This window comes from Jaculus jaculus, chromosome 9 (assembly GCF_020740685.1).
Source record: "Jaculus jaculus isolate mJacJac1 chromosome 9, mJacJac1.mat.Y.cur, whole genome shotgun sequence".
Taxonomy (NCBI): domain Eukaryota; kingdom Metazoa; phylum Chordata; class Mammalia; order Rodentia; family Dipodidae; genus Jaculus; species Jaculus jaculus.
Window position 1 is genome coordinate 116,342,365 of NC_059110.1, and position 25,223 is coordinate 116,367,587.

Sequence of the window (25,223 nt, forward strand, 5' to 3'; positions counted from 1 at the left end):
TCTTCTGTCTTGTTCTTTCCAGCTACTCATAAAAATGAAATCCATGTGGATAGTCACTTAGTGTTTTATGCTTTGTTTTGATTAGCCCTATAACCTATATTCTTGGAATATATATCTTGGAATCCACAGTCTCCCAAGTTTTCCTTTCTGTGAAGTAAAAATTAGGAGATCAGAAAATTACCTTCTTTTTAGAGCCCTGAGTACATTGGCTTTGAAGTCTTTTTTAAAAAACAAATTTATTTTTATTTATTTGAGAGAGAAAGAGGCAGAGAGAGGGAGAGAAAGAGAATGGGCATACCAGGGCATCCAGCCACTGCAAACGAACACCAGATGTATGGGCCCCCTTGTGCATCTGGTTTTCGTGGGTCCTAGAGAGTCGAACCAGGATCCTCTGGCTAGATAGGCAAACGCCTTAATTGCTAGGCCATCTCTCCAGGCCCTCACCTTTTTTTAAAAATTTTTTTTTTTCTAGGTAGGGTTTCACTCTAGCTCAGGCTGACCTAAAACTCACTATGTAGTCACAGGGTGGCCTCAAACTCATGGTGATCCTCCTACCTCTGCCTCTCTAGGGCTGGGATTAAAGGCGTGAGCCTCCATTCCCTGGCTTCCTCTTATGTTTTTAAGACAGGATCTTGTATAGCCCAGCCTGACCTTGAGCTGATCTACTATCTCAGCCTCCCAAATGGAAGGATTACAGGTATGTACTACTACACCTGGTAAGAAGCCTCTTTTCTGGGACTGTACTGTGGATGTCACAGTCACATATACACCTCAACTAATGCTTAATCAGAAATAAAGAATCAGCCAGGCGTGGTGGCACATGCCTTTAATCCCAGCACTTGGGAGGCAGAGGTGGAGGCCACCCTGAGACTACATAGTGAATTCCAGGTCAACCTGGACCAGAGTGAGACCCTATCTGGAAAACCAAAAAAAAAATAAAAAAAATAAAATAAAGAAAATAAAGAATCATCTCACTGACCATTGAGTAAGGTTATTTACTTAACATAGGCACTAGGTGAATATTTGAGAGAGAATGGGTGTGCCTGGGCTTCTAGCCACTGCAAGTGAACTCCAGACACATGTGCCACCTTGTGCATCTGGATTTATGTGGGTATGTGGGTACTGGGGAATCAAACCTAGGTCCTTTGGCTTTGTAGGCAAGTGCCTTAACCACTAAGCCATCTCTCCAGCCCTAAATTTTCTAAAGAATGAGTGAGCTGGATGTGATAGCACAGGCTTTTAATCCCAGTTCTCAGGAGGCAGTGGTAGGAGGATGTGTGTGAGCTCAAGGCCAGCCTGAGACTACATAGTGAATTCCAGGTCAGCCTGGGCTAGAGTGAGACCCTGCCTTGAAAGACTTAAAAACAAAGTATACACCAAATTTCTTTGAATTAGAAATAGTAGGAACCTGAGCTTTACTAATTTCACTGAAGATTTTATTTAATAATAACTTTAATAATTTTTTTGACTTGTTAAAAATTTTATTTTATTTATTGACTTAGTGTATGCATAGACCAGGGCCTCCAGCTGCAAAAAAAAAAAAAAAAATTGTTTTTTCAAGTCAGGGTCTCACTCTAGCCCAGGCTAGTCTTGAATTTACAGTGATCCTCTTACCTCTGCTTCCTAAATGCTGGGATGTAAGGTGTATGCCACCACAGCTGGCTTTATTTATCTGCAAACAGAGAGACAGAGAGTATTCAGCCACAGCAAATGAACTCCAGATGCATGTGCCAATTTGTTCAATTGGCCTTATGTGGATATTAGGGAATCAAACCCAAGTTGTTTGGACTTGTAGGCAAGTACCTTAATCATTGAGCCATCTCTCCATCCCCCAAACAACTTAAGTGTTTGGTTTTTCTTATTTAAATAAAAATTTATTTGCAGAGAGAGAGAATGGTACGTCAAGGCCTCTTGCCACTGCAAAAGAACTCCAGATGCCTGCACCAGTTTGTGCATCTGACTTTACATGAGTACTGGGAAATTGAACCTAGACTGTCAGGCTTTTGTTAGCAAGCTCCTATAACCACTGATTTTCTTATTTTTTGAAACAGGATGTTATATAGCCCAGTCTGGCCTCAAACTATATAGCTGAAAATGCCCTTGAACTTCTGAGCTTTCTACCTCTACCTCCAGTCAAGTAATCCTAATCTAGTGTTGGAAATACAGACATGGGTTACCATGCCTACCTTTTTTAAAAAACTTTTTAGCCGGGCGTGGTGGCACACGCCTTTAATCCCAGCACTCGGGAGGCAGAGGTAGGAGGATTGCCATGAGTTTGAGGCCACCCTGAGACTCCATAGTGAATTCCAGGTCAGCCTGGGCTACAGTGAGACCCTACCTCGAAAAACCAAAAAAAAAAAAAAAAAACTTTTTATTGGCCGGGCGTGGTGGCGCATGCCTTTAATCCCAGTATTTTGGAGGCAGAGGTAGGAGGATCACCATGAGTTCAAGACCACTCTGAGGCTACATAGTGAATTCCAGGTCAGTCTGAGCTAGAGTGAGACCCTACCTTGAAGAACAAAAATAACAAAACAAACACAAACAAAAAACTTTTATTATTTATTTGACATTGAGAAAACAAGGCAAACAGACAGAGAAAATGGGTGCACAGGGCCTTTAGCCAATTTCAGATGCGTGTGCAACTTTGTGCATCTGGCTTATGTGGGTCCTGGGGAGTCAAACCTGGATCCTTTTGCTTTGCAGGCAAGGGCCTTAACCACTAAGCCATCTCTCCAGCCCACCATGCTTATTTTTTTATGTGCTGCTGGGTTCATGGTAAGCCTTCTACCAACTGAGTTACATCCTCAGCTGAGTATTGACTTTTTCTTAATGGACTACCTTATCATTGTCATGCAGTAGTTTCTCTGAAAGTTTTGTTCTGCTTTGCTTGGATTAGCATAAAGGTAAAGCAAAAATTTCATCTTTGAAAGAAGTCAGGTGAGATCTAAGTATATCTAATTTTTTTTTTTTCTCCAAGGTAGGGTCTCACTGTATCCCAGGCTATCCTGGAATTCACTATGTACTATCTGAGTGGTCTTGAACTCATGGTGATCCTCCTACTTCTGCCTCCCAAGTGCTGGGATTAAAGGTGTGCACCACCACACCTGGCTTTAAAATTTTTTTTTTTTTTTTTTTTTTTGAGGTAGGGTCTTACTCTAGCTCAGGCTGACCTGGAATTCACTGTTGTCTCAGGGTGGCCTTGAACTCACAGCGATCCTTCTACCTCTGCCTCTTGAGTGCTGGGATTAAAGGCATGCGCCACCATACCCGGTTTAAAATATTTTTATTTACTTATTTATTTATTTGAGAGAAAGAAAAAGAATGGATGTACTAGGACTGCCAGCTGCTATACACTCCAGGTGCCTGTGTCACTGTGTACATCTGGAGTTTTACATGGGTACTGAGGAATCCAGCTGGGCTATCTGGCTTTGCAAGAAGGCCATATCTCCAGCCCCTGACTATATCTAAATTACATTGATCTAGCTCCCAATAAAATATAAGGGGTTGGGGAGATGGCTCAGTGGATAAAGTGCTTTTGCAAGCAGGACTGTGGTTGGGAATCCCAGCACCCATTAAATGCCTGGTGGGTATAGTAGCCTGTCTGTCATCCCTGTATGCTATCAGGAGGTGGAAATGGGATTCCCCAGAGCAAGCTGGCTGGTTAGACTATTCAAAGTGGTAACCTCTGGGTTCAAATGAGAGAACTTGCCTCTGTACAAGTTGAGGTTCAACTGAGGAAGACAAATGTCAACCTCTGGCCTTACATACACATTTGCACATACATGCATGTGTACCTGAACACATAAATGCTCATATATACATATGTATGCCTTATAAACACATGCTAAAACAGAAAATTAACATAGGTTCTTATCAATTAAATTCCATTTTTTTTTTTGTTTTTGTTTTTGTGTTTTTGAGATAGGGTCTCACTCTAGCCCAGGCTGACCTGGAATTCACTATGTATTCTCAGGGTGGCCTCGAACTCACAGAGATCCACCTACCTCTGCCTCCCAAGTGCTGGAATTAAAGGCATGTGCTACCATGTCTGTCTTCCATTGGTTTTTCAAGCATGAGTAACAATGTTAAAAACTAACACAGATGTAACAAATTGAAACCAAGTATTTTCAACAAAGTAATTTATTTTCCTAAATTCAGTACAATATTTTCATAACATCCAACATGTTTTATGTCAAACATAACCACTCTCTATGCAGTGACTGGTGGGGTAGTCTATTTTTTTCTACCCTCAATGTAATTCATTTGTTAGTTCTAAAGCATATCAGTGATCAAAATATTTCTCCCTACAGTTACTCCTGCATTCTCAATCAGTTTCTTCCGCACATCATCTAAAGAAAATTTATGTGGTGTGATTACACATTTTTTTTTTTGATACCAGGATTTCTAAAACAAATAAAAACACTAATATTTAAAACATCAGTGTTTCTAGTCAAGGATATTTCAATTAAATTTCATCAATACATTATATTATAGTTTAACTCATGCTAGAAACATTAAAACCCAAGATCTTCTGAGTCACATAATACCAACATTTCATACTAAATGAATAACTTGGGTCCTAATACAAAGATATTAAGTGATGAGAAACAGAAAAAGCCAAGCTTTCAAGTGTTTTTTAAAAAGTACAGAAGCCAACAAATGAACACAACTACACAAAATGTACACTAACCAATTGCTAACTAAACGAGTTAAAGATTAACCTTAAAAAATAAATACACTTTAGAACTTCGTGATACCCTCATAAAAGACAGCTAACTAAGGGTATTAAAACAGTAGTCATTATTTTAGTTATGCATCAATTCTAAAAAGATCCAGATAGAGGAAATGTTTTGTTTTGATTCAATTAAATACTTGAAAATTGAAAATGTTTAATAATTAATAGTATAATTAAGTTTTAAAGAATGTACACAAATGATTTAAACAGGTTTTATATTCAGTAACTTGCATGGTTTTTATACTGGTACTGTTATCACTAATTTAGGAGAATCAGATGCATATCCCTCCATATACTTGGGCACTAAGATTTCAAATTTATAAATATGGTAGTATTTTAAATATTAAATTTTTACATGAATATTGGGTTTGTCCCCGTTTTCCTTTGTTTCCTAGGTATTATCCAGTTTTATAAGGAAAACATGTATATCACAATCAAAACTTGTCTTGGTTACTAAACTGTAGCCATACTTGGGTTACAGTCACTTAGTTAGATTCATTATTTGGAATTATACTTACTAAGGCAGAACTAAATGAAACTTATCTAATAGAAGAATTTCATATTTGCATTTACCTGCACTGAAGGATGGATTTAAGTAATATTTCAGTTGTTAGGAAATATTTAATTACTTAAATAAACTTGTTACCTTGTATTACTCAGAACTCCTGGGGTAATCAACTACCTTTGAGTTCACTTTAAATTATATATGATTTGTTCCAAGTAGATTTTTAAATAGAAGTTAGACTTCATTAAGGTATTAACTTCAAATCTGAAAGAAAATGTGCTGATAGTTTGACAAGTTCATTAAAAATTTTAGCATGCCTTGATACATTTACTTATCAGCTTTTAAATTCTTCCTTCTGCTGCTATTTCCTTAATGCTTGTTTGTTTCACCTCTCTGATTCATTGGATTGCTACTATTTATGCTTTCATGGACTTTATCTTCACAGTTTACTATATCTTGAAAAGCCTTTTCCATGTCAGCTTGGCCAGCTGTACTTGCTGTTTTTGGCAAGGTCATCTGTAGTGCACACCAAAGCGTAGTGCGTGCTTTCCGTGTTGCTACACACATCTCTTTAATTGCCGAAGCAAGGGCAAAAACATCTGTAAAATAAATAGGGTCATTTTATTACAGTCATTTACCCCTTATATCTTTATAAAGCTCAGTGCTCTTTTTAAAATTTTTTTCAAAATGGGGTCTCACTCTAGCCCAGGCTGACTGGCATCACTGTGTGTCCCCAGGCTGGCCTCAAACTCACGACAATTCTCCTACCTCTGCCTCCCAAGTGCTAGTATTAAAGACATGCTGCCACCATGCACAGTTCTCAGTGGCTGTAGAGATGGCTTAGTGGGTAAAGGTGCTTGCTTACAAGGCCTAATGGACAGGGTTAGATTCCCCAGTACCCAATGTAAAGCCAGATGCACAAGATGGTGCATGCATCTAGAGTTTGTTTGCAGTGGCAGGAGGCCCTGGTATGCCCATACTTTCTTCTATCTTTTCAAATAAAATATTTTTTAAAAATTGAAAAACATTTTTATGAAAAGAAGGAAGGCTAATTGAGCTACCTAAAATACTTTGTTTTTAAAATACTTAAAAAATATTGATACTTTATTTCTGAGTTGTACATCAATGTCTTTGATAAAATACAGATCTTTTTTTGGGGGGGGGTTGGGTTCAAGGTAGAGTTTCTCTCTAGCCCAGGCTGACCTGCAATTAGTCTCAGGGTGGCCTGGAGCAGTTCTCCTACTTCTACCTTCCAAGTGCTGGGATTAAGGGTGTATGCCACCACACCTGGTTGTCTTTTTGTTGTTGTTTTGTTGTTGGAGATAGGGTCTCACTATAGCTCAGGCTGACCTGGAATTCACTATATAGTCTTGAACTCAAGGCAATCCTCCTACCAGTGCCTCCTGAGTGCTGGGATTAAAGACGTGTGCCACCATGCCAGCTAGAAATCCAACCTTTTAATCACACAGTCTGTTTTTGTTTTTTATTTTTTTATTTTTTTTCATTTTGGTTTTTCAAGGTAGGGTCTCACTCTAGCCCACGCTGACCTGGGATTCACTATGTAGTCTAAGGGTGGCCTTAAACTCACAGCGATCCTCCTACCTCTGCTTCCTGAGTGGATTACAGGTGTGTGCCACCAGGCCCGGCACAGTCTGCTTTTATTAATATTCAAATTATTTTGCTTTACCAAAAGAATTTGCATTAATATTTGTACCTCTGTCATCTTGGCATCTAGGCACTCCTTGCCTTTGCCGATTTGAAGCATTAACAATTTCATCCTTTCTACGTGACTGTACAATGTGAATTGACTCCAAGTGTCTATCAAGAGCAGTAGAGATATTAGCATGAAGAGGAGAGCTTCGAAGACGTTCCATTTTGCCTAGTAAAGTCACAACCTGAGGGAAACATTTTAAATTTTAATAAAGCATATGTGACCAAAACAAGTTTTTAGGGCTGGAGGAATGGCTTAGCGGTTAAGGTGTTTGCCTCCAAAGCCCAGGTTTGATTCCCCAGGACCCATGTTAGCCATATGCACAAGGAGTCACATGCGTCTGGAGTTCATTTGCAGTGGCTAGAGACCCTAGCACACCCATTCTCTCTCTATTCTACCTCTTCCTCTGTCAAATAAATAAAAACAAGTTTTTAGTGAAACCAAGTAGAGATAAGAGCAACAATAGTTACTTAAAAAGAAATAAATGGGGCTGGAGAGATGGTTTAGCGGTTAAGTGCTTGCCTGTGAAGCCTAAGGACCCCAATTCGAGGCTCGGTTCCCCAGATCCCACGTTAGCCAGATGCACAAGGGGGGGCGCACGCGTCTGGAATTCGTTTGTAGAGGCTGGAGGCCCTGGTGCGCCCATTCTCTCTCCCTCTATCTGTCTTTCTCTCTGTGTCTGTCGCTCTCAAATAAATAAATTTAAAAAATAAATAAAAAAAGAAAGAAATGGTTACTGTGTCCTAATACCATGCTGGGGAAACAAACATAGGAAGTCTTCTATACTTGTATATGTTAATTCTAAAAACCTGTAGTTTATCCAGGTATGGTAGCACACATCTTTAATCTCTACTCAGAAGGCAGAAGGAGGAGGATTTCTATGAGTTCTAGGTCAGCCTGGGACTGCAGAGTGAGTTCAAGATCAGCCTTGGCTAGGGTGAGACCCTACCTAAAAAAAAAAAGAAAGAAAACTCTGAAATGAAACAAAACACCCAGGCATGGGGCCATGGCACATGACTTTAATTCCAGCACTGGGGAGGCTGAGGTAGGAGGACTGCAGTGAGTTCAAGGCCGGCCTGAGACTAGAGACTGATTTCCAGGTCAGCTTGGGCTAGAGTGAGACCCTGGGTAGGTGTGGGGGACAGAAAAACATAAAAACCTGGGGCTGGAGAGATTTTGTGTGTGTGTGTATGTGTGGTTTTTCGAGGTAAGGTCTCCCTCTAGCTCAGGCTGACCTGGAATTCACTATATAGTTTCTGTGTGGCCTTGAACTCACAAGTGATCCTTTTACCTCTGCCTTCCAAGTGCCAGAATTAAAGGTGTGCAACACCACAACCAGCTTTGGAGAGGCGATTTAGTGGTTAAGGTATTTGCCTGCCAGTCCTATGGACCCAGGTTCAATTCCCCAGAACCCATGTAAGCCATATGCACAAGGTGGCTCACATATCTGGAGTTCTTTTGCAGTGGCTGGAGGCTCTGGTGCATCCATTCTCTCTCTCTCTTTCTCTCAAATTTTGCTTCCTGGTGGTCTAGTGGTTAGGGTTTGATGCTCTCAAATAAAATATTCAAAAAAAAAAAAAAAACAACCTGTCATTGATTACTCACAATAAGCAGTAATGGAAAAGTCAAATATCCAAACATTCCCATATCATTGACAGTACAAGTATAAGATCTCACGTTGTGCTTGCATGGAAACTCAAGCCTGTAATCCTAGCAGTTGAGGCCGAGGCAGGTGTCCTGTCTTGAATTTAAGACCAGCGGGGGTCTACAGAGTAAGATCTTGTCTCAAAAAAGCAAGCCAACTCTCTTTCTCTCAAAAAATAAAAATAGTTCTTGGACAGTGAAAGATCCTGTCACAGAAAGTGAATGGTGGGCTGGAGAGATGGCTTAGTGTTTAAGGTGTTTAAGGCACTTGCCTGCAAAGCCTATAACCTTTTTTTTTTTTTTTTTTTTTTTGGTTTTTCGAGGTAAGGTTTCACTCTAGCCCAGGCTGACCTGGAATTCACTATGGAGTCTCAGGGTGGCCTCGAACTCACAGCGATCCTCCTACCTCTGCCTCCCAAGTGCTGGGATTAAAGGCGTGCACCATCACGCCCGGCTTTAATAACCCATTTTTGATTCCCCAGTACCCATAGAAAGCCAGGTACACAAAGTGGCACATGCATTCTGGAGTTCATTTGCAGCAGCTGGAGGCCCTGGTGTGCCCATTCTCTCTCTCCTCACCCTGCTTGCAATAAATAAATAAAAACATTTGAAAAAAATCTTAAATAAAAATTGGATTGTACCTAAAGAATGACACCCAAGGTTGTACTCTGACCTCAACACTTATTATACACATACACGCAAACATGTATACACACATAAAAGCAAATAATAGGAATAGGCACATGCCTTTAGTCCTAATACTTGGGAGGCAGAGGTGGGCGGATCACGGAGTTTGAGGTCACCCTGAGACTACATAGTGAATTCCAAGTCAGGTGGGCTAGAGTGAGACCCCACCTCAGAAAACCAAAAATAATATCAGGAATAATCACTTACCAAATTACAGTAAGACATTAGGATTCTTTACATTTGTTTGAAGTAATGGACTAGTTCTCTAAAATCATATATTTTGTAAAATCACACATACCTATATATTCTAGATTATCAATATTGAATATTTATTGGAGAGAGAGAACAGACACATCAGAGCCTTCAGCCTATGTGGATCCTTTGGCTTTGTAGGCAAATGCTTTAACTACTAAGCTAACTCTCCAGCCCTTATTTATTTCATTTTGAGACAGGGTCTTGCTATGTTGCCCACGTTGGTCTTGAATTCACTCTGTAGTTAAGACAGGTCTTGAATTTGAATTTTTTTTTTTTTTTGAGGTAGGGTCTCACTCTAGCCCACGCTGGCCTGAAATTCACTCTGTATTCTCAGGGTGCCCTTGAACTAATGGTGATCCTCCTACCTGCCTCCCGAGGGCTGGGATTAAAGGTGTGTGCTACCACGTCTGGCTGAAATTGAATTCTTTTGTCTTGGCTTCCCAAGTACCTGGGAGTTAGATTGCCAATGTCAGTTTAAAGAAGAACTATTTAAAGTTATTTAAATTATTGCTGTTATTTTAGGATGCTGGGAATGAGACCCAGGAACACATACTAGGTTCACTACTGAGTTGCACATCCATCTCCATCCCACTCAAATTACTTATTTTTTATTTTATTTTGAAAATATTTTTCTTTATTACTTGAGAGAGAGAATGGGCACCCCAGAACCTCTAGCTACTGAAAACTCTAGACACCTGCTCCATCCTGTGCATGTGGCTTACATGGGTACTGGGGAATTGAACCTGAGTCCTTTGGCGTCACAGGCAAATGCTTAACCATTGAGCCATCTCTCCAGCCCTGTTTTAGTTTTTGAGACTGAGTCTCATGTAGCCCAGGCTCATCTCAAATTCACTACTTAGCTGAGGGTAGCCTTGAATTCTGACTTCTCCTGCCTCTGCCTCCTATGTGCTGAAATTATAGGTATATGCCATCACAGAGGATTTTTCAAAATATTTTTATTTATTTGAAAGAGAAAGGGAGAGACAGAGAATGGGCATACCAGGGGCCTGTAGCCACTGCAAACGAACTCAAGACACATGTGCCACCTTGTCATCTGGGGCTTATGTGGGTACTGGGGAATCAAACCTGGGTCCATAGCCTTTGTAGGCAAGTGCCTTAACTGCTAAGCCATCTCTCCAGCCTGGGTTTTCTTTCTTTTAAGAGTCTGGTTAGCCCAGGCTGGCCTCAAACTCATGATCTTACTGCAGCAGCTTCCTGAGTGCTGGAGTTAAATATGTCAACACACCTGGCTATTAATGTGATTTTACAATTCTTCAGAATTCCAACTTGCTGAAATGTTTTAAAATTTTATCAGGTATTTAAAATATACACTATTGGATGTTTTTACAACTTACTCTGGCTTGTTCGCGAAGTTCATCCACAATTAAGCGATCAACTCTTGATGGGTTGGAGGTTAATCTTGGAATTGGAGTATTATTAGTACTGGATACTTTTTTCCCTGGATAATTCTTGGCAAGGGCTAATTCAGTCTGTAAAATATATAATTTTTAGATGCTGAATTTTCTAAATATGATTCAACTTTGAATATTTGTAATAGTTCTAAGAAATAAATAGAAAAATTGCCCCTTAAATAAAAGTACTTTTGGTATCAAAAGGCAATAAATATGGAGCTGGAGAGATGGCTTAGCAGTTAAGGCATTTCCCTGCAAAGCCAAAGGATCCCAGTTCAATTCTCCAGGACCCACGTAAGCCAGATGCACAAGGGGGCACATGCATCTGGAGTTCCTTTGCAGTGGCTGGAGAACTCTGGTGTGTCCATTCTCTCTCTCAAGTAAATAAATAATATTGTTAAAAGGCAATAAATATGAACCACAGTCATCTTAACTTAGAAAAATGAAAAACAAGAGAAAAAAAGCAGGTACCACAGTTTTTTTTCTGCCATACATATAAACACTTGAAGACAGGCGTGGTGAGACATGCCTTTAATCTCAGCACTTGGGAGGCACAGGTAGAAGGATTGTGGAGAGTTTGAGGTCACTCGGAGACTACATAGTGAATTCCAGGTCAGCCTGGGCTAGAGTGAGACCCTTCCTCAAAACAAAACAAAACAAACACAAAAAACCACTTGAATACTACCCCAACAGTTCAATACTGAAAACAAACAAGCAAACATTAAATTAAAAGCAAAACACATTTAACTCCAATAAAATCTTCATGAACAAAACAAACTTTAAGAATATAGGGCTGGGGAGATGGCTCAGTGGTTAAAGGTGCTTGCTTGCAAAGCCTGCTGGCCCAGGTTGATTCCCCAGTACCCATGTAAAGCCAGATGCACAAAGTGGCACATGTGTCTGGAATGTGTTTCCAGAAGCAAGAGGTCCTGGCATGCTTGCTGTCTCTCTCTTTCAAGTAAAAATTACTCATTAAAAAATAAAAATATAATATTATTTTATTTTGGTTTTTCAAGGTAGGTCAACCCTGTAGCCCAGACTGACATGGAATTCACTATGTAGTTTCAGGCTGACCTTGAATTTATGGCAATTCTCCTACCTCTGCCTTTCAAGTCTGGGATTAAAGGCATGTGCTACCATGCCCAGCAAATATAATTATTTTTATTGGTTTCTTTCATTCTATTTTTTCCACTTGTTTTGTTTTTGAGACAGGGTCTCACTCTAGCCCAGCATGACCTGGAACTCTGTAGCCTAAACTGGCCTCATACTCATGGCAATCCTCCTACCTCAGGCTCCCACTATACCCAGGCATTTTATTTTTATTTATGTATTAGAGAGAGAGAGGAGAGAGAGAATGGGTGCTTCAGGGCCTGTAGCCATTGCAAGTGAACTCCAGACACTTGTGCCATCTTGTGCTTTTGGCTTATGTGGGTCCTGGGGAATCAAACCTGGGTCCTTAGTCTTCACAGGCAACTGCCTTAACTGCAAAGCCATCTCTGCAGCCCGAATATAATTATTTTTTTCTTTTATATTTATTTATTTATGAGAGAGGAGAGAATGGGCATGCCAGGGCCTGTAGTCACTGCAAACAAACTAAAGACATCTGGCTTACGTGGGTCCTGGGCCGAATATAATTATTTTAAAACCTTTAACTATTAGCCTTTAAGTCACCTAGTTAATTACCTATATTAATGAATTTATTATGCATTATATAATAATTCAGCATAGAAATAAATCTTTTTTGTTTGTTTTTTGGAGGTAGGGTATCCCTCTAGCCCAGGCTGACCTGGAATTCACTGTGTAGTCTCAGGGTGGCCTCAAACTCATGGCAATCCTTCTACCTCTGCCTCTTGAGTGGTGGGATTAAAGGGGTGTGCCACCACACCCAGCTTGAAATAAGAAATCTTAAACTACACTAAGATAAGCAAAGTGAAGACAAGCAGAAGGGACATACTATTACTTCTAAATGGACAATTCTGTTACCTTTTTTCTCTCCTTTTCTAATGCTCTCCATTGTTCATAGCACTCTTCTAGATGAATATGAAGCTCACTAGCTGGTCCACTACGTGTTTTAATTGGTCTTTGAAATCCAAAAGTTGGCACAAAACCAGACAAGGAATTATCACCATACATCATATCATTAAAATAAGGGTACAAATGGCTTAAGTCATCATAAGAAAATAAATCATAGGAATCCAACAGTGGAACCACTGAATGACTAAATGGGTGGGTAGATCTTAGGGGAAGCCCATTTGAACCAAGTTGTTGAAAACCTTGATTATGTCGTAAATCTCCCATCATATAATTATTAGAAAAACATGAAGCCTGTGTGCGATTCACACGGCTATTAATATTGCTGTCTCCACTTCCCTGTCTGTGGGTATTAAAATGACTCTGTGACTCCATCAGATCTTGATATATATTTTGAGGTAAGCCATCAAAATGCTTTGGAACTTCTTCAGGATCATAATGTCCACTCTGAGGCTTGGTTTGGAAATTATGTTTGTTTACATTTTCAATTATCCCATACTGTGGAACTGAATAGTTATCACAAAATCCATTGGGCTGCTTTATTTTCTTATCTGTGACAGAATCAAAGAGATTTTCTTCTCCAGTCTTTGTCAGTCCTTCCATGTGATTGACAGACTGAATTCTTTCTGCACTATTATAACTAAAATCAAAATTAGAAAATGCTGAAGGGTTTTCTTGGCAATACTTTTGAAATAAATTGCTATTTGTAGTTAAGTTTGTAGATGATAATTGGGGGAAATCTGAAGAATGGTTAGAACCTTTTGAAGCTGCACTTAAATGACTACTTAATTTCATCAAGTTACCTTGGTTTCGATAAGGAATAGGAATGTTATTTTTTGTTTGAAGATTCATCCAAGTTGGTCTGTTTAAACTGATACCCCCAGAAGATGTTGAGTTTGAGAATAAATTCACTGATTTAAAATACTCAGAATTTGGAGGATCAAGCTTGGCAAACTGTTGTTTTTCTGTGACATTAGTAAAATCATTATTAACTGGACAAGTTGTATGCGGTTTTAGTCCATATTCTGATTTTAAGCCAAAATCAGTGGTGAATCCTGCTTCCTTTGCAAACTGTTTTTCTGTCAAATGTGACATGGTTTTTGGAAACATAAAATTCTGCTGGTCAGGTATTGTCTCCTCCATTTTTTTCTGATTTGCTGGTTTTACTTGAAATAACTTTGTATAGGCATCTGTTTCTACCGTTGGTGTTTCAGGTGTGCCATTGGCTAATTTCTTCCCATCTTGGACACTAAAATTTGAACATTTGTTAAGCTTTGCCTTATTAGGATGAGCATATTCTGGGTATCTACAGTAGTCGGCACTTTCATTGTATCTATTAAATTGAGAAAGAAGTATCTCTGCTTTTTTATGCTGTAATGGCGCTTCTAGACCTTTAGCATATATTTTCTCTCTTCCATAAGGGCAAGTGTCAATTCCTGATTCCTTCATGATATCAGACAGACCAGCTTGTGGTGTAAAACAGGTTTTGATAAAAGGATATTCTTGAAATGTTGCCTTAACTGTATCATTTGTCTGAATATTGTAACAGTTAGAATGATCACTTCTTGCAAAGTACAACCATTGTTCTTCAAGGTCTAAACCAGTAAATCCATGATAAAGTTCATCTATTTTTTGCTGTGGTGTGAGATTACTGTTATGCAGGTGTTGCTTTTCCACTGCTGACACAGATTCACCACTATAAAAAGCTTGCTGGGAGATAGCTGTTTCTATTGGTCTTTTGCTTTCTGTTAAGAGGTCATGGTGATCTAAAAATCTATTTGTGTTCATTGGCCAAACTGACTTTAAATTGGAGGAGCAGGTCCTAGAACAAGTAAACATATTTAATTACAACTTAAGTTTTAAAGATTTATTTCCTCTGAAAATATTAGAAAGGGTTTTCAAAAGCATTTCTCTTGCCCCACCCTCACCATCCTCAAAATTTTTCTAATCCTGATTTATAAAACAATTACTTCCAAATAAATTCTCATCACATGAAATGTGCTATATGCTCTATAGATAGTCATGTGTCAAATAAAGATGTTTCAGTCAATAATGGACTACATACATCGTGATAGTCTAAGATTATAATGGAACTGGAACATTCCTCTTGCCTTAGTGACATCATAGCTGTCATAACATCATCGTAGCACAAGGCATTATTTGTGTGCTTGTGGTACTGGTATAAACAAGTCTGCTGTACTGCTAGTCATGTGAAAGTATAGTGCATAGTTATGTACAGCATATAATACTAGATAATGATAATATATGACTGTTACTTGTTTATGTTCTTATTTTTTATTTATTTGAGAGAGAAGGGGGGGGAGAGAAAAACATGGGCATGCCAGGGCCTTCAGCCACTGCAAACAAATGCAGACACATGTGCCACCTTGTACATCTGGTTTATGTGGGTCCTGGAGAATCAAACATAGGTCCTTTGGTTTTGCAGGCAAGTGCCTTAACCATAAACCATCTCTCCATCCCTGTTACTTGTTTATGTATATGCTATATTTTTGTTAGAATGTATATATATATTTTCAACATGGGTGCTGGGGATCTCAACTCAAGTCCTCATGCTTGTACAGCAAACACTTTGCCTATTTAACCCTCTCCCTCACCCTTTGATTTTCTTTCTTTCTTTTTTTTTTTTAAGATTTTTTTTTTAAATTTTTATTTATTTATTTTATTAGAGAGCGGCAGGCACAGAGAGAAAGACAGATAGAGGGAAAGAGAGAGAATGGGCGCGCCAGGGCTTCCAGCCTCTGCAAACGAACTCCAGACGTGTGTGCCCCCTTGTGCATCTGGCTAACGTGGGACCTGGGGAACCGAGCCTTGAACCGGGGGTCCTTACGCTTCACAGGCAAGCGCTTAACCGCTAAGCCATCTCTCCAGCCCTCTTTCTTTTTTTGAGGTAGGGTCTCACTGTTGCTCAGGCTGACTTGGAATCTGGAATTCACTATTTAGTCTCAGGGTGGCTTCGAACTCACAATGATCCTTCTATCTCTGCATCCTGAATGCTGGGATTAAAGGCATGTTCCACCACACCCAGATTCCCTTTGTTTTAAAAAATACATTTAAGAAAAAATATATACACTTAGGGGCTGAAGAGATGGCTTAGCATTAAGGTGCTTGCCTATGAAGCCTAAGGACCCAGGTTTTATTCCCTAGGACCTATGTAAGCCAGATGCACAAGGTGGTTGCTGGTATCTAGAGTTCATTTGTCGTAGCTAGAGGTCCTGGCATGCCCATTTTTTTTCTTTCCTACTTCTCTGCTGTGGTTGATAATTCCTTATACACCTTCACTTTTTGATAGAAGAGTGTATTTTGTTGTTTTTCTGCTTATTCCCCGCCTAGGCTGCTTTGGCATGGTTACTTTGCCACCATCTTACCTGGAAGTCTCTTTTTCTCTTTGTCTTTATCTGCCTCTATCTCTAATAAATAAATAACATTTATAGTATGCTGTGTTATATCCATCAGCAGCCTCATATATTTCATAGTTACCATAACCATCTTTTTTATTTTTTGGACAAATGTCTTGGTACATATCCAAAGCTGGCCCCAAACACTTAAACCTACTGTGTGTTGCAGGCTGGCCTCCATCTCTGGATCTTACTGCCCAAGCCTCCCAAGTTCTGGGATTTCAGTAATCCTTTTGTATTCTTCTTATGGTTATCTTTTTAGTTATTTATTTTCTTTTTTTTTCCTTTTTTTAAAATTTTATTTATTTATTTATTTATTTATTTATTTGAGAGCGACAGACAGAGAGAAAGACAGATAGAGGGAGAGAGAGAGAGTGGGCGCGCCAAGGCTTCCAGCCTCTGCAAACGAACTCCAGACGCATGCGCCCCCTTGTGCATCTGGCTAACGTGGGACCTGGGGAACCGATCCTCTAACCGGGGTCCTTAGGCTTCACAGGCAAGCGCTTAACCGCTAAGCCATCTCTCCAGCCCTAGTTATTTATTTTCTTTTTAAAAATGTTTTATTTTTAACTTATTTGAGGGAGAGATAATGGCTGCACCAGGGCATCCAGCCACTGCAAATGAACTCCAGACACATGCGCCACCTTGTGCATCTGGCTTATGTGGGCCCTGGGGAATCGAACCTGGGTCCTTTGGCTTTGCAAGGAAGTGCCTTAGCCACTAAGCCATCTCCCCAACCCCTATTTATTTATTTTCTTATTGTCATCTTTTGATTAGATAAAAAACTGCATTGAATTATTGGCCTATATCATCTAGATTTGTGTAAGTATCTGTATGGCTGTGAAATCATTTAATGATGCACTTGTTTTAAAAAAAATTTTGGGGATTCCTCAGGACCCATGTATGGCAGATGCGCAAGGTGGCACATGCATCTGGAGTTTGTTTGCACTGGCTGGAGGCCCTGGCATGCCCATTCTTTCTCTCTCTCTCTCTGTTTTCCTCTGCCTTGTTCTTCTCTCAAATAAATAAATTAATTAAATTAAATATTTGGGAGGGGCTGGAGAGATGGCTTAGTGGTTAAGACACTTGTCTGCAAAACCAAAGAACCCAGGTTTGATTCTCATGGACCCATGTAAAGACAGATGTACAAGGTGGTGCATGAATCTGGAGTTTGTTTTCAGTGGCTAGAAGCTCAGGAATGCCCATTCTCTCTCTCTCTCTCACTCTCAAACAAAAATAAAAATATAAAAAATATATTGGGGGGGTTCGCTGGAGATATGGCTTAACAGTTAAGGCATTTACTACAAAGCCTAAGGACCCATGTTAAATCTCTTTCCAGATCCCATGTAAGCCAGATGCACCAAGTTAAGGCAAGTGCAAGGTTGTACATGCCCACTAGGTGGCCCAAGCATCTGGAGTTCAATTACAGTGGCTGAGGCCCTGGCATGCCAATTCTCTTTCTCTACCTCCTCTCTCAAATAAATAAATAATATTTTGGGGGTGTTGGAAAGATGGCTCAGCAGTTAAGGTGCTTTGCCTGTAAAGTCTCAGGACTCAGGTTCAACTCTTCAGGTCCTACATAAGCCAGATGCACAGTGATGCAAGTGTGTAAGGTCGCACATGCACACAAGGGGGCATACATATCTGGAGTTTGGTTGCAGTGGCTGGAGGCCCTGGCACACCAATTCTTTCATTTCTCTCTCTCTCTCTCTCTCCCTCTCTCTCTCTCTCTCTCACACACACACACACACACACACACTTTTGCATTAAAAAGGCAGTCTGTTGGGCTTGCTTCAAAAAATATTTTTGGGTTGGAGAGATGGCTCAGCAGTTAAGGTGCTTGCCTGCAAAGCCTAACAACCTGGGTTCAATTCCCCAGTACCCACATAAAGCCACACAAAATGGTGCATGCATCTGAAATTTATTTGCAGTGGCTAGAGGTCCTAGTGTGCCCATTCTCTCTCCCTCCCTTCTTTCCTCCTTGCAAATAAATAAATAAAACTATTTTTAATATTCTGTTCATTTATTTGAGAGAGGGAGAGAGGCAGAGGCAGATAGAATGGGCTCACCAGGGCCTGCCCCCTAGCCACTGCAAACGAACTCCAGTCACTTGCGCCATCTTGTGCATCTGGCTTTACATGGGTACTGAGGAATGGAATCTGGCCCTTGGTTTTTGCCAGCAAGTGCCTTAAATGCTAAGCCATCCCTCCAGGCCTATTTACTTAACAAAATATATTTTTAGGGGGATAGAGAGATGGTTTAGTGGTTAAGGCATTTGCCTACAACCCGTGATCAGCTCTCCAGAACCCAAGTCAGCCGGATGCACAAGGTGACACAGCACGCAAGGTCGCACATACACACAAGGTGGCTCATCATCTGGAGTTTGATTGTAGTGGAAGGAAGTCCTGGTGTGCCAATTCTCTGTGTTTCTCTCTCTCACTCTCATTTGGAAAAAAATAAAAAGGGAAAAATAGCCAGGTATGGTGGTGCATGCCTTTAATCCCAGCACTTGGGAGGCAGAGGTAGGAGGTTCACTGTGAGTTTAAGGCCACCCTGAGACACTACATACTGAATTCCAGGTCAGCCTGGGCTAAAGTGAAACCTTATCTTGAAAAACAAAACAAAACAAGGGGGGGAAAAAAAGGAAAAAATATAAATATTTTTGCTAGGTATGGCGTCGCACACCTTTAATACCAAACCTTGGGAGGCAGAGGTAGCAGGATTGCTGTGAAATTAGCCTGGAACTACAGAGTGAGTTCCAGATCAGCCTGGGCTACAGCAAGACCCTAATTCAAAAAACCAAAACGAGGGGCTGGAGAGATGGCTCGGCGGTTAAGCGCTTGCCTGTGAAGCCTAAGGACCATGGTTCGAGGCTCGATTCCCCAGGACCCACGTAAGCCAGATGCACAAGGGGGTGCACATATCTGGAGTTCGTTTGCAGTGGCTGGAGGCCCTGGCGTGCCCATTCTCTCTCTCTCTCTCTGCTTGCCTGTCTGTCACTCTCAAATAAATAAAAATATTAAAATTAAAAAAAAAAACAACCCAAAACAGGGACTGGGAGGATGGTTTAGCAGTTAAAGCACTTGCCTGTGAAGCTTAAGGACCCAGGTTCAATGCCCCAGTAGCCATGTAAAGCCAAATGCACAAAGTGGCACATGCTTCTGAAGTACATTTGCAGTGGCTGGAGGCCCTGGCACACCCATTGTCTCTATTTGCCTCTCTCTCTCAAATAAATAAGTAAATAAAATCCCAAAACAAACACAAACACAATATTTTTATTGTCTTTGTGTGTGTGTGTGTGTTTGTGTATGTTTTGTAGTGATGTGTGTGCCACAACATGCTAATGGAGGTCAGAGGACAGCCCTGAGTATTGGTTATTGCTTTGCACCTTATTGGAGGAAAGGTCTCTTTGTTCAGTGCTATGCATGCTAGGCTGGCTGATCTATAAGCTTACAAGATTTTCCTTTCATCACTTTCCATCTGGCTATAAGTGGGCTGGCTGGGGTTGCAGATTTGGGCTACTGTGCCCAGCTTTACATGGATTCTGAAGATCCAAACTCGGGGCTTGATAGTTGTGCAGTGTGTGCTTTACCCACTGAGCCATCTACTCAGCCCTAATGATGCACTTCTTTTTTTTTTTTTTTTTTTTCGAGGTAGGGTCTCACTCTGGTCCAGGCTGACCTGGACTTAACTCTGTCATCTCAGGGTGGCCTTGAACTCATGGCAATCCTCCTACCTCTGCCTCCCGAGTGCTGGGATTAAAGGCGTGCGCCACCATGCCCGGCTATTGATGCACTTCTTAGAAGCTATCCCTCATCATTAAACAGTGCATGACTGCACTTATTTTATTTGTTTATTTTAGTTTTTTGAGATAGGGTTTCACTCTAGCTAAGGCTGACCTGAAAGTTTCAGGGTGGCCTCGAACTCACGGCGATCCTCCTACCTCTGCCTCCCAAGTGCTGGCATTAAAGGCATGTGCTATCATGCCCGGCTTTTGTATTTTAATTTAATGTCTTCACTGCACTTTCCCAAGAGTCATTAACCAAGGCCTGAGGCAAGTGACTACAGAGTCTTAGATGAATTGTTTATACTAAGCCGAAAATAAGTTTTTCCTTTGAATAGGTTATAATTCAAAAGTAATGTTGAGGGCTGGGGAAATGGCTTAGCAGTTAAGGCATTTGCCTGTGAAGCCTGAGGACCCCAGTTCGGTTTCCCAGGACCCACGTAAGCCACATGCACAAGGAGGCACATGTGTCTGGAGTTCGTTTGTATTGGCTGCAGGCCCTGGTGTGCCCATTCTTTTTCTCTCTGCCTGTTTCTCTCTCTCTCTCCTCTTTCAAATAAATAAATAAAAAGAAAAAGGAAAAGTGTTGTTGACAGCCAGGCAGTGGTAGGAGAATCCTGTGAGTTCGAGGCCACCCTGAAACTACATAGTGAATTCCAGGTCAGCCTGGGCTAGATTGAGACCCTACCTCGAAAAACTAAAATAAATAAATAAATAAATAAGTGTGTTGTTGACAATTTTTAATAAAAAAGATGTGTTTTGCTTAAACTATTTTTGAAACTAAAATATTTTTTAATTAGTTACATGTGTGTGGCATACTTCCTTATTTATGAAATAGGGTGTTTTGGATAATATGGTTTCCACACCCAAATAAAGCAATTAAAGCATATCTTGAAAACTTCTACCACATGAATAAGATCCATATGTATTTCTGCAATGAGTAATGAGTTTTATTCTTTGAGATCTATGCTTAAAGCTTCTTGGAATTTGTATTCTTTTGCCAAACTTTAGCTCATGAACTCAAGGGAAATACCTCTGAATTATGCAAGAATAATTTTTCAAATAAAAGTACTTTAACTGCTGAGCTGTCTCCCCAGCCCCAAATAAATGTTCTTAATCAAATAAAATACACTGGATTTCAGTTTTATGCAAGTACTTCAGCAAAATCAAGCCTCCTATAAACAAATATTTAAAGTAGAATGTCTACTATAATATGAAGTAAAAATAACAATTAAAAAGCAGGGTAATCTAATATATGTGAATTTAAAAGCCTACTATACTATATAAAGCTTACATACAGCATACTAACCCTTCAGCAAAATATGGCTGCGACTTATCCTGTTCTTCCAAAATGTTAGACACAAGTCCATATAAGTCTGTTTCACTGCCATAGTCATTTCTTTCAGTTTGAATCCTAAAAACGAACATCATATTTAAACTATTTTATTTCATTATTAAAATACAATATATTAACTTTTCCTTCCATTCATATTGCATTTTTCCTTTTCTTTTTATTTATTTTTCTTTTGTGATGCTGGGGATCAAACTCAACCTCATGCATGCTGAACAATTTCTTTACTACTGAGCTACACTCCCAAACCCTCTACTATCATTTCTGTATTTGTATACTCTATACCATCATTTCAAAGAGAGGACAAGAACTCAAGAATATTTTGTAGTTTAGTATACTGTCTACTATAAATAAACATATCTCTATTTCAAATCCTATGCCTAGTTCACAATGTATGCTTATTTGTCTGTGACACATTATTCATTTTAGGTGACCAAAGTTACAAATATACATCAGCCTATTAACACCTGCTCAGCTTCTTCATTTGTGATTTGAAAACCGTAAGAACCTGCTGTTTTATTTTTGTGATGGTTTATATCAAATATTGAATAAAAAGGTGAAATGTGGTATGGTTATTCCAGATAGCATGATAATATAGGCTATCCCTACATCCTTGCCAAAGTAGTGATGAAATAGGATTTCATGTTCTTGAAATCCTACATAGCAACTAATACAAATATAGAAAAACAAAGATGAAAAATTGTTATCTTTTACTTCTTATGGTTTTTGAATTATTCCTTCCAAGAACTAATATTTTATTGTAACTTCTAGGGGCTGGGAAGATGGCTCAGTGGTTAAAAGTGCTTGCTTGAGAAGCCTGCTGTCCCAAATACAGTTCCCAAGTCACTTATGTCTGGTAGTAACATGAGGCCCTGGTAAACATGTGCAATTAAATAAAAAAAATTTCTAAATGATGGGCTAGAGAGATGGCTCAGTGGTTAAGATGCTTGCTTGCAAAATCTGCCAGCCCTGCTTTACTTTCCCAATATTCATGTAAAGCCAGATGTACAAAGTAGTGCATGCATCTGGAGTTGGCTTGCAGTGAGTGGCAAGAGTTCCTGGCACACCCATAATTTCTGTCATATATATATATATTTTGCTTTTTTTTTTTTTTTTTTTTTTTTTGAGATAGGTTTCACTCTAGCCCAGACTGACCAGGAATTCACTATGTAGTCTCAGGATGGCCTTGAACTCAGATGATCCTCCTACCTCTGCCTCCCAAGTGCTGGGATTAAAGGCATGCACCACTTTGCTAGGCTAAAGTTTTTTTCTTGTTTCCTTTTGTTTTTCGAGATAGGGTTTCACTCTAGTCCAGGTTGACCTGGAATTCACTCTGTATTCTCAGGGTGGCCTCAAACTCACAGCCATTCTCCTACCTCTGCCTCCCAAGTGCTGGGATTAAAGGCGTGCACCACCACACCTGACAATTTTTTTTTAATAAGTAAAATAATGAATAAAATATAACTTCTGGGCAGAGCATGGTGGCACATACCTGTAATTCCCATTACTCAAGAGCCTGAGGAAGTATGATTGGTAAGAGTTGAAGGCCAGGCTGGGTGTGGTGGCTAACACCTTTAATCCCAGCCCTCTGGGGGCAGAGGTAGGAGGATCGCCATGAGGTCGAGGCCACCCTGAGACTACATACTGAATTCCAGGTCAGCCTGAACTAGAGTGAAATCCCACCTCGGGGGGAGGAGGGGGGAGAGTTGAAGGCCAGTTTGAACTACAGTGTGATGCCCTTTCTCAAAAGAAAAAAAAAAAGAAAAAAGAGTGTTAATGTTCTTTTGGCTCCCTGTCAGCTCAGCCTGGTCTCTGGGAACCCCTTGAACCGCCCTATCCCTGCAGCTCTCCCCAAAGAGGAGAAGACGCCCCACGGATTGCAGCAGCCCGGTTCCGTGTCCTGGTGGCCATCACACGTCCTCCTCCTCAACCCCAGCCCTCCTGCCCTGAAATCCCCCAGCAGAAAGCATGGCCTCCCGTGCAGCTCCGCAGTCACTGACAAAATAATAACCAGTGCACATCACCACGGGGTGGGTGGGGAGGGGAAGGGGAAAGTAGCCTCTTAGGTGGGTATGGTGGCAGACACCTGTAATCCTAGCACCCAGGAGGTTAAGGCAGGAGGATTGATTGCCATGAGTTTGAGACTAGTGAGACTCTGTCTCAACAAACTAAAAAGATTCAAGACCAGCTTGGACTACATATTAAGAATCTGAAAAAAAATTTTTTTTTTTAAATTTTTTCAGGTAGGGTCTTGCTCCAGTTTAGGCTGACCTGAAATTCACTCTGTAGTCACAGGCTGGCCTCAAACTCACAGTGATCCTCCTACCTTTGCCTCCCCAGTACTGGGATTAAAGGTGTGCACCACCAGACCTGGCTGAAACAACATTTTTTTTTTAACTTGCTTTTACTTTTAAAAAAATTAGTTATTTTTATTTATTTATTTATTTATTTATTTTAGAGAGAAAGAGGCAGTAGAGAGGGAGAGAGAGAGAAAATGGGCGTGCCAAGGCCTCCAGCTGCTGCAAACAAACCCCAGATACCTGAGCTAATTTGTGTATCTGGTTTATGTGGGCTTTGGGGAACTGAACCTGAGTCCTTTGGCTTTGCAGGCAAGCGCCTTAACTGCTAAGCCATCTCTCAAGACCCTAACTTGATTTTTCATATTTTATTTTCAACCTTTAAAATTGTGGGGATAGAAGCCAGGCTTGGTGGTGCACGCCTTTGATACCAACACTCAGGAGGCAGAAGTAGTAGGATCACCATGAGTTCAAGGCCACCCTGAGACTACATAGTGAATTCCAGGAGAAACTGAGCTAGAGTGAAACCCTACTTTGTAAAACCAAAATAAAAAATATATATATATATTTTTAATACTAGAAGAGTAAGCATTAGTAGTCATTCAGTTATCTGTTGAATGGTAAACATTAGAAATATTAATAAAATTGCATTTTATAAGGGTACATGATTTACCAAAATATATACTTGATAAACAAATGCCTGTTATCAAGTATAATAATTTTCTACTATAGACTATGTTATTTCATAAAGATTCAATATTAAGTTTTTTTGTAGTGTAGTGGAATATATATCTAAAAAAATTCAATATAATATATATCAAGCTATTGATAGTTCATTGTTGGGTAACAATGGTAAAAGGGATTTTTAACTTTTCTTTGATACATATTTTTTGTAAAGTTTGAATTTTTCTTTTTCTTTTTTTTTTTTTTTTTTTTTTTTTGAGGTAGGGTCTCACTCTGGCCCAGGCTGACCTGGAATTCAGTATGGAGTCTCAGGGTGGCCTCAAACTCACAGTGATCCTCCTACCTCTTCCTCCCAAGTGCTGGGATTGACGGCGTGCACCACCACGTCTGGCTAAGTTTGAATTTTTTCTTTTTCTTTTTTTTAAAGTTTTTATTTATTTATTTGAGAGCGACAGAGAGAAAGAGGCAGACAGAGAGAGAGAGAGTGGGCGTGCCAGGGCTGCCAGCCACTGCAAACGAACTCCAGACGTGTGCGCCCCCTTGTGCATCTGGTTTATGGGAGTTCTGGGGAATCGAGCCTCGAACTGGGGTCCTTAGGCTTCACAGGCAAGCACTTAACCACTAAGCCATCTCTCCAGCCCTGAATTTTTTTTAAATCTTTTTAATTTTTATTTATTTATTTATTTAATTTTTATTAACATTTTACATTAT

At 40.0% G+C, this 25,223-nt stretch overlaps 1 protein-coding gene across 1 annotated transcript in view; it reads right to left on the minus strand.

Annotated features, from left to right (window-relative positions):
* Positions 1–5,609: 5,609 nt before the first annotated feature.
* Positions 5,610–25,223, minus strand: part of Meioc (meiosis specific with coiled-coil domain) — a 29,246-nt gene continuing 9,632 nt past the window's right edge. Inside the window, exons 5-9 of the mRNA XM_045159563.1 lie at positions 21,490–21,594; positions 12,933–14,802; positions 10,893–11,027; positions 6,955–7,135; positions 5,610–5,839 (exon numbers count right to left, since the gene is read on the minus strand). Coding sequence (XP_045015498.1) covers positions 5,610–5,839; positions 6,955–7,135; positions 10,893–11,027; positions 12,933–14,802; positions 21,490–21,594 — 2,521 coding nt within the window. The remainder of the gene's footprint in view (positions 5,840–6,954; positions 7,136–10,892; positions 11,028–12,932; positions 14,803–21,489; positions 21,595–25,223) is intronic.